The sequence below is a fragment of the Camelina sativa genome, chromosome 5 (assembly GCF_000633955.1).
Source record: "Camelina sativa cultivar DH55 chromosome 5, Cs, whole genome shotgun sequence".
In the NCBI taxonomy this organism is placed as follows: Eukaryota; Viridiplantae; Streptophyta; class Magnoliopsida; order Brassicales; family Brassicaceae; genus Camelina; species Camelina sativa.
The window spans coordinates 4368372-4377576 of NC_025689.1; the positions used below are offsets into that span (position 1 = coordinate 4368372).

Genomic DNA, 9205 nt, shown 5'->3' on the forward strand with positions numbered 1-9205 from the left:
TTATAAATTAATTCTCAAATGTAAAAGGCTAAAACAAAAATATGAAAGTTTCTGATTCATAAGTATCCTAACTTTAACTTTCATCATCCAAGAACTTCTTGACATCCTTCAACCATAAGAAGTGGCGTCGCTCGTTCGTCATCATGTAGTGATACAAAAAATACATTGTGCCTTTTGTCAATCTGGTCTCCAGATACTTGTAGAACGCCATCTGCAGTTTATGATCCACGTCTCTGCAAAAAGGCGATGAAAAAAAAAAAAAAAACATTATATAACTAGAAGCCCACTCTGCCCATGCCTCTACATAACCTTACACTTGCATTTATTTATATATATAGAGTTTATTCATTCACAAAGCTTACTTGAAATAAGACCCTTCATTCGTCAGTTGATCTTTCAAAGAATCAACCGAATGATCCCCAAATACACCATCTATGTGAATAACATCATATTCATTAATAAGCTTGCATCGAAACTCTAGGCTGAGTCCGCTCTTCTTGGTAACATTCACAGTTAGTGGTATCTTTACTCCATCTCCATGACTAGGCAGGCCTACTACAACTTTAATATGTTCCCCTTTGTAGTCTCTAGTCAATGTCACAGTCTTACCTCCATCATCTTCAATTCTGAAAGGTGATCTTTCTGGAGTCTCTTCATGCTGCTCCCAATAGAGTGTAAGCCAAACAAAAAGAAACACTGTCTTAATTAACAGAGACAAATCTCTTGCCTAAATTTAGGAATTATTATAAAAAATAAAACTTAAAATTATAATCAACACAGCTTCCAACATGTCATTAAAAACAAAGCATATCCAATTTCCGTTTCGTGAGGAACAAGCTACGACCCAAAAACTTACCTTAAACAAATCATTGATTCGCGAAGCAAAATTGATCTCGGAGTCAATCTCCCGGATAAGCGTTTGCTCGGAGCTCAGCTGATCAACAACCGTGGGGTTGTAAAAGCTACTAGAGACAAAGGGACGCACCGGTGACGGGTTGAGAGCTAGAGACGGACGGTCCACAACGGTGGAGATAATTCGGACTCGACCACCACACAAGGAAGCAAAATTAGAAGCTGACCTGCGTACAGCGCACCAAGCCAAAGCCATGGTGATTGATTACTCTCTTCTTTGGTTCTGTGCAGCTTTTTGAGGTTCAAGGGTTTCTTTAGGTTTTAAGGGTTTATATAGGGTTTTAGTTTTACGACGATTGAATTTGAGCGTCATGTCAAGCCGTTTCGGTTCGTTGGTAATTTAAAAGCTCTTTCCTTTAACCAAAACAAAGCAAACCAATGATTTCTTCTTCATAAGATAAGACCAAACTAATATCTATTGATAAGGACAATTCATCATGTTCCCGCTATGACCGTGAATGTATTTTCGACACCCTCTGGATCTGCTTGTGATTTGGTGCCTTTTAGCCCATGTCTACAATTTCTTTTGGTTTTGTTGCTTTAATTTCTCAGTAAAATGATACAGAGAAAACTTTTACCAAATGGATATCACCGGACTGCAAAGCAGAATTGATCTCGGTCAATCACTCGGATAAGGGTTTGCTCGGAGCTCATCCGATCAATAGCCGTCGAGTAAAGAAAGCCGCGAGAGACGAAAGGACTCAGCGTAGACGGGTTGCGAGCTAGATTTTCGGGCGATTAACAACGGTGGAGATAGATCGGATTCGAAGACCACCACACACTGAAGCAACCTTAGAAGCTGACCTGCGTCTGCGTACAACGCACCAAGCTAAAGCCATGGTGATTTGATTTGATTTGATGTGATGCTCTAGAGAAAATGGGATTTTGTTTTTAAGGGTTTTAAGGTTTTAGCAGCGATTGAAGCTTGAGGCTCTGTATCAGCCCGGTTCGGTTCGGTCCGGTACTTAATTCAAAACAACAAACCAAATTACATCTAAATCAAAACTGATTAAGTTGATTAAGATATTTATTAATATTGATTTTCGTTTTTCTCTCTCAAACTGATTAGGTTGATTAAGATATATACCACTTAATACCAGTAATTAAAAATAAAATATGAAAATAATAAAAGGAAATGAGAATTTTTGTTTCATTTAAAAGTGAATACAAAACTTGCATTCAGAACTCTCTAACAAAAAAAAACAAACTTGAAAGTCATTACCAATAAAAATGAATTATCAAATGTAAAATGCAAAAACACAAATTTGAAAGTATGCTAACTTTTAACTTTCATCATCCAAAAACTTCTTGACATCCTTCAACCAAAACAAGTGGCGTCGCTTGTTCGTCGTCATGTACTCATACAAAAAATTCGTTGTGCCTTTTGTCAATCTGGTCTCCAGATACTTGTACAACGCATTCTCCACGTTATGATTCACGTCTCTGCATAAGGAGATATATAAACAAACTATTCTGCTCGATCATGCTTGTCTATACAAGCTTACAATTGTAATTATTTATATATATATAGAGTTTATTTATTCACAAAGCTTACTTGAAATCATCAGACGACCATTCAATATTAGGCAGTTCATCTCCCGAATGATCCACAAATACATCATATATGTCGATATGACCATCAATAACCTTGCAGCAAAACTTGAGGCTGAGTCCGCTCTTCTTGGTAACATTCACAGTTAGTGGAATCCTTAATTCAACATCGTCATCATCGTCGTCATCATCATCATCATCATCGTCATCATCATCATCATCATCGTCATCATCATCGTCATCATCATCATCACCACCAACATCATCACGAGATTCACAAGGCATGCCTACCACAACTTTAATGTGTTCCCCTTTGTAGTCTCTAGTCAATGTCACAGTCTTACCTCCATCATCTTCAATTCTGAAAGGTAAGCTTCCTGGAGTCGCATCCTGCCCCCAATAGAGTATAAACCAAATATAAAATAAAAACCACCGCCTTAACAAAGGCACATATATTGTCTAAATTTAGGAATTAATATAAAAAAATTAGAACTATATATATAATCAGCACAACTTCCAACATGTCATAAAAAAAAAAAACAAAGCATAATTAATTTCTGTTTCGTGAGAAACAAGCAACGCACAAAAACTGACCTTAAACATATCACTGATTTGCGAAGCTAAATTGATCTCGGAGTCAATCTCCCGGATAAGCATTTTCTCGGAGCTCAGCTGATCAACAACCGCCGGGTAGTAAAAGCTACTAGAGACGAAGGGACGCAGCGGTGACGGGTTGAGAGCTAGAGACGGACGGTCCACAACGGTGGAGTTAATTCGGACTCGACCACCACACAAGGAACCAAACTTAGAAGCTGACCTGCGTACAGCGCACCAAGCCAAAGCCATGGTGATTGATTAATTCTCTCTTCTTTGGTTCTGTGCAGATTTTTGAGGTTCAAGGGTTATTCTTTAGGTTTTAAAGGTTTATATAGGGTTTTACAGCGATTGAATTTGAGCGTCATGTCAAGCCGTTTCGGTTCGTTGGTTAATTTAAAAGTTAAAACCCTAACCAAATCACATCTAAATTTATTTTTAATATGATTTTGTGATACAATTTGTTAGGTTGATTTAGATGTTAGTATGATTTTGTGATATACACAAATTCATATTAAAAATAAATTTATTTGGTAATATTATTGAGCTTTTTTAGGTTGACGAGAGTATATATAAAAATATTGAATTTTAATTGGTAATTTTGTTGACTTGTTAAACCATTTTTTTGGTGAACTCGTGTACTAACTCTAACCGTATCCTTATGTGGGCCAGAAATCAAGAAACTAACACTATCTATATAGATTATTTTATGCACTGTTTGATAAACAGAACGGACGAAACTAGCATTATCTCCTTCTTCAATTCCCTTTTCTTCTTTTTCTTATGTGCACTTAGCTTATTCTTTGTTGCACGAATTTAATCAAAGATTCATAATTCAAACACTTGTGTTCATTGTTAGCATTTTGCATAATCTCTTAGAATATATATATGTGTGTAATTAATTTCAAGTTGTGATTCGAGTTTCATATACACTTATGATTCCTAATTAATGTCAATCCAGAAAGGTATAGGTATATATAGATCAGAAAGGTGTAGGTAAAATGTTCTTCAAGGATTTTATATTTAGTGCATAAAAATGATGAATAAGCAAAACAAAGAATAAAGTGTCGTGACTTGTTCCAGAGAAGGAGCAAGAGTCAACAACAAAGAGAGCAAGCCAACAAGGAAGCAGAAGTTAGGCTTGTTGTTTTGTAATAAAAGTAATTGGGCCCAAATGAGTAAGTCTAAGTAGAGTTGTTATAAATCCCTATGAAGGTAAGTAGTGTGGCTTGTGTAAGATAGTCTAGAACCTAGGAGTAAGGTCTAAGGACAAGAGTATGTATAATGTAGCAAGTGGAGAAAACCACTACATGTGTGTGAGTGGAGATGTTGTGAAAGTATATATCCAATAGATCCGAATCAAAAAGATGTTTGTCTCATGTGTTAATCTCTCCAAGTATTCTACAAGATTTTGTGAGAGAGAAATTACAAAACAGAGACCTCAGTGTGAAAGAAGAGATTTCAATATTCCAACAAGAAAGACACTTCATTTTTTACAATACCGAACTTACCGTTTCATTCATCCACAAACTTCTTAACATTCTTCAACCATACCAAGTACTCTCGCTTCATTTTGCTCATCATGTACTTATGCAAGAGTTTCGTTGTGCTTGCTTCAACTCTGGTCGTCAGATATCTTTCTAACGCCTTCTTCAGATTATCGTCCAAGTTTCTACAAAAAGGAAACACACACAAAAAAAAATCTCTCTGCTCATTACCCACCTCTAAAAAAATCCAACACTTGCAGTTATTATTATATAGAGTTTTTGATTCACAAAGCTTACTTGAGAGGAGGCCAGTCAGTTTCCATTAGATACTCCAAAGAATCCTCAGGATGATTCACAGTTAACTCTCTTACTCTCATATAATCAGCAAACACCTGGCAGGTAAACTCTAGGCTGAGTCCGCTCTTCTTGGTGATAGTCACTTCTAGTGGAAATAATAGTTCATCATGAGGACATGAAGGACCAAATGCATCAATGACAGCATCATGAAGATAAGGCATGTCTGCTGAAAGTTTAATATGTTCCCCATTGTAGTCTCTGGTCAATGTAACATTCTGATCTCCAGCATCGTCTTCGATTTCGAAAGGGAAGAAGCTTCCTGGTGTCATCTCTTCACTCTGCTCCCAACCAACCCCCAATATAATGTCAGTAAAAAACAAAAACAAAATCTCAACAAAGACTAATATCTTCTAAACATAAGACCAAATTATGGTTTCTTAGAAATGAAATTGATCGAGCAAAGATAAGAGAAAGATTTTACTAAGTCGGGATCATCGTTTTGGAAAGCGGAATTGAGCTCGGAGTCAATAGCAAGGAGAAGGGTTTGCTCAGAGCTCAGCTGATCAACAGCCATCGAGTAGAAAAAGCTACGAGAGACGAACGGACTCAGCGGAGACGGTTTAAGAGATATAGACGGAAGGTTCACAACTGCGGAGATAGACCGGACTCGACCACATACGGAAGCGAGCTTAGATGCTGACTTGCGTACGCTCCAAGCAAAAGCCATGGATTGATAGATATTCTCTGGTTTAGCGAAGAAAACTGAAATTCAAGGGTTTTAGGGTTTTCACAAAACTTCACAAAATCGTCGTAATTAAATAATTTATTTAGTAATATTATTGAGTTAGATGACAATAAAGAAATATTGAAATTAATGAATTGACAAAACTAGCATTACACATTCCCTCATCATTTTTTTTGTGGCACCAAAAATAAGATCTACTTCCCCACTTGGTCTTATAATTAAGATGAACATTTTATTAGCTTCTCTTCTTGTCGTTGTAAGCTACCGACACATTTTTTGGTATTATATAATCATGATTCTACTACTTTTCGTTGTACTTCTATAAATCTATAATTTAGGATTTGAGATAATTGGCATTGGGAAGAAGTGAATACCAAACTCGCATATCTAAAAACTTGAACTCATAAGATTGTGCGGAATGCGAAAGCAAATTTGACTGCTATTAACGAATAAATTTCTTAACATCCTTCAACCATGCCAAGTACTCTCGCTTCCGTTTGCTCATCATGTACCTATGCAATAACTTCCTTGTGCTTTCTCCTAATAGGGTCTCCACATAATTGTTGAAGGCCTTCCTCAGATCATCTTCCAAGTCTCTGCAAAAGGCAAAAACTGATACAATAAAACTCACGATCAATCAACCAACCAATTCAATGTTCATAAAACATAGAATCGATCATGTTAACTCTCAAGATGAGAGCTAAGCTCAGAAAAACTTTTTAGAGATTTTTAGGTTTTTTTACAAATTTCAGATTCTTTTCATAACTCTGCAAATGAACTCCTCCGGCTCTTTATACTTCAATGTCGTTAATGGTCAACAACAACAACGCACACCACGTCATTGGCTCCTTTCCCTCCAATCAGATTCCTCAAAACCTCCACGTCAGCCACATCCAAACTATGTTCTTCTTCTCTCCAACTAATCCTTCTTTCCTGTATCAAATCTCCCCCCTTTGAGAAACCTTGACCTCAAGGTTTAGTGGCAAGAACTCCTCTGCAAATCATAGACATTGTAAAGTGGCTTCTTTGGAGCGTTAGTGTGTCTGCTTAGTAAAACTAGTGCAGCTCTACTTTGACATTAAACCAATCTTCTGCTTTAAGATCATTTCAGAAACTCTTCAGTTATTTGTACTTAAAACTCCAACTCTTGGGAAGTTTTCTCTGCTTTCATAGATGCATTCTGAGACTGTCTCTGTATAAAATGAGCTTGTACTCTTGGCCTGAAAAATGCGTAATCCAAACCGCATGATTTTTGCAACTTATCACTTTATAATCAATGTGAATCTGATCCCCATCCGAGACAATCTCCAGGTCAACGTCTACTAGACTTGAAACTCCTAGTCTTTGATCATTAAGAATGAACAAAACTGTAGAAGTTGCAGGGTTCCCAAGTTGCACAATGTCATACCACCAATCACCGTTCAGAATCTTCATATGTGAAATTATGAAAAGTTGCAAGGGCTTGTGCTTCCTCCAGTTTTCTTGTATGCCCCAACGTCTGAACCACTCTTCAAATTACAACATGTGCTTGTACCTCAACTGGATCTGCAGTCGCTTCATACCCTCTTCTACAGATTTATATTTGAACCACCACCGCTTGCACAACCTGAACTTTTTGTTTCTCATAACTTGTTGCATAACCAAACTTGTTTGCAATAGCCACTCCTTCACCATTCTAATCTGCTCATACACAGTTTGTTGTTCACGGCCTGCATCACTCTTCGTTGTTTTGAATCTGAAAATCCAAGGTTTAATCGCTATTGATATCTTCTTTGCTTCATGTGGAAACGTCATGTACCGTGGTGCTTCATGAGCTTCTCCATCAACAATTAAGTTCCCAAATTTTCTGATATCAATTCCACCAAACAACTTTCTCTTCATTCTTGTTCTCATCCTATCAATCAGATGGTCACACAAACTTGGGAAGGAGAACACCTTAGTGTGTAGCCTCCACGATCTCCCTTTCCTTTGTTTATACTTAAACATCCAAGATTTCAAGTCCTTCCGCTTTTTCTGCAATTCCAGTCTTTCTGCAGCCTGAGACCTTCTACCAAACAGTTGGCGTGCAACTTGATTGTTAGTCACACTTGTAGATTCGTCTTTCGCATACGAAACCAAAACCGCTTCTTGATGATCAAACAAGTACAAATCAGCACAGCCAACAACAGATTGGGAATCCTCACAAACAACCGTTGATGAATTGTGAAATTGAAGGCTAGGTTCCAATGAAGAAGTCGATACCTGAAATGGTGGAATTAGTTCTTCCTCCGAGATCGCTACTAGAGACATGTGTTCAGTCGATTTTGTCTCCAGCTCAGAATCAATATCCCCAATCGAAACTGTTTCGTGANGTTCAGAATCTTCATATGTGAAATTATGAAAAGTTGCAAGGGCTTGTGCTTCCTCCAGTTTTCTTGTATGCCCCAACGTCTGAACCACTCTTCAAATTACAACATGTGCTTGTACCTCAACTGGATCTGCAGTCGCTTCATACCCTCTTCTACAGATTTATATTTGAACCACCACCGCTTGCACAACCTGAACTTTTTGTTTCTCATAACTTGTTGCATAACCAAACTTGTTTGCAATAGCCACTCCTTCACCATTCTAATCTGCTCATACACAGTTTGTTGTTCACGGCCTGCATCACTCTTCGTTGTTTTGAATCTGAAAATCCAAGGTTTAATCGCTATTGATATCTTCTTTGCTTCATGTGGAAACGTCATGTACCGTGGTGCTTCATGAGCTTCTCCATCAACAATTAAGTTCCCAAATTTTCTGATATCAATTCCACCAAACAACTTTCTCTTCATTCTTGTTCTCATCCTATCAATCAGATGGTCACACAAACTTGGGAAGGAGAACACCTTAGTGTGTAGCCTCCACGATCTCCCTTTCCTTTGTTTATACTTAAACATCCAAGATTTCAAGTCCTTCCGCTTTTTCTGCAATTCCAGTCTTTCTGCAGCCTGAGACCTTCTACCAAACAGTTGGCGTGCAACTTGATTGTTAGTCACACTTGTAGATTCGTCTTTCGCATACGAAACCAAAACCGCTTCTTGATGATCAAACAAGTACAAATCAGCACAGCCAACAACAGATTGGGAATCCTCACAAACAACCGTTGATGAATTGTGAAATTGAAGGCTAGGTTCCAATGAAGAAGTCGATACCTGAAATGGTGGAATTAGTTCTTCCTCCGAGATCGCTACTAGAGACATGTGTTCAGTCGATTTTGTCTCCAGCTCAGAATCAATATCCCCAATCGAAACTGTTTCGTGAAGCAACTCTTGTTGTGGAGTCACTTGAACCTCTGGGAACTGTGAAGCAATAACAGAATCTGAGAACGATTCTTTCTCAACATCAACCTCAATGTTCACCAATTCTTCACTATCCCCTTCGCCGATGTGTAATCGAAGCATCTTGAGCATCGCAACAAAATACATCTCCCTCTCTGCCTGTTGTTTCTCGAGTTTATCGTGAAGCCTGTCTAAGCGCAACACCAACGACTTTTCACGATCCATAGCTTCGTTCACCTTCGTCTCAGCTCGCGTTTCCTCCATAGATTCCGAGGATGACACAGCTCTGATACCTTTGATACAATAAAACTCACGATCAA

The 9205-nt window shown here is 37.9% G+C and overlaps 4 protein-coding genes across 4 annotated transcripts; all 4 read right to left on the minus strand.

The window, feature by feature from the left end:
- LOC104788870 (uncharacterized protein At2g39795, mitochondrial-like) lies at positions 74 to 1108 on the minus strand. The gene is made up of 3 exons (XM_010514648.1): positions 857 to 1108; positions 363 to 658; positions 74 to 233 (listed from the first exon to the last, which is right to left on the minus strand). Exons 1-3 carry the CDS (start codon positions 1106 to 1108, stop codon positions 74 to 76), a joined length of 708 nt encoding a protein of 235 aa, XP_010512950.1.
- On the minus strand, positions 2196 to 3404 carry LOC104788871 (uncharacterized protein At2g39795, mitochondrial-like). Its single transcript, XM_010514649.1, has 4 exons — positions 3058 to 3404; positions 2725 to 2853; positions 2468 to 2592; positions 2196 to 2355 (listed from the first exon to the last, which is right to left on the minus strand). Exons 1-4 carry the CDS (start codon positions 3307 to 3309, stop codon positions 2196 to 2198), a joined length of 666 nt encoding a protein of 221 aa, XP_010512951.1. The 5' UTR covers positions 3310 to 3404.
- Positions 4539 to 5570, minus strand: LOC104785448 (uncharacterized protein At2g39790, mitochondrial-like). Its single transcript, XM_010510668.2, has 3 exons — positions 5323 to 5570; positions 4842 to 5179; positions 4539 to 4729 (listed from the first exon to the last, which is right to left on the minus strand). The coding sequence occupies exons 1-3, from the start codon at positions 5566 to 5568 to the stop codon at positions 4573 to 4575; spliced, it is 741 nt and encodes a 246-aa protein (XP_010508970.1). The 5' UTR covers positions 5569 to 5570; the 3' UTR covers positions 4539 to 4572.
- Positions 5950 to 9205, minus strand: LOC104785449 (the record flags this gene model as incomplete). Its single annotated transcript, XM_010510669.2, is given in 2 exon segments — positions 5950 to 7888; positions 8821 to 9205. Coding segments are annotated over 2 exon segments (1116 nt in total). The 3' UTR covers positions 5950 to 7101.

Coding starts and splice junctions, on each gene's coding strand:
- LOC104788870 (XM_010514648.1), bottom strand. CDS start 1,108: ATGGCTTTGGCTTGGTGCGCTGTACGCAGGTCAGCTTCTAATTTTGCT. Junction 659..856: donor GAATCAATGATTTGTTTAAG/GTAAGTTTTTGG, acceptor TATTGGGAGCAG/CATGAAGAGACTCCAGAAAG. Junction 234..362: donor AATGAAGGGTCTTATTTCAA/GTAAGCTTTGTG, acceptor GCCTTTTTGCAG/AGACGTGGATCATAAACTGC.
- LOC104788871 (XM_010514649.1), bottom strand. CDS start 3,309: ATGGCTTTGGCTTGGTGCGCTGTACGCAGGTCAGCTTCTAAGTTTGGT. Junction 2,593..2,724: donor CTTGTGAATCTCGTGATGAT/GTTGGTGGTGAT, acceptor AATGTTACCAAG/AAGAGCGGACTCAGCCTCAA. Junction 2,356..2,467: donor TGGTCGTCTGATGATTTCAA/GTAAGCTTTGTG, acceptor CTCCTTATGCAG/AGACGTGAATCATAACGTGG.
- LOC104785448 (XM_010510668.2), bottom strand. CDS start 5,568: ATGGCTTTTGCTTGGAGCGTACGCAAGTCAGCATCTAAGCTCGCTTCC. Junction 5,180..5,322: donor AAAACGATGATCCCGACTTA/GTAAAATCTTTC, acceptor GGTTGGGAGCAG/AGTGAAGAGATGACACCAGG. Junction 4,730..4,841: donor ACTGACTGGCCTCCTCTCAA/GTAAGCTTTGTG, acceptor TCCTTTTTGTAG/AAACTTGGACGATAATCTGA.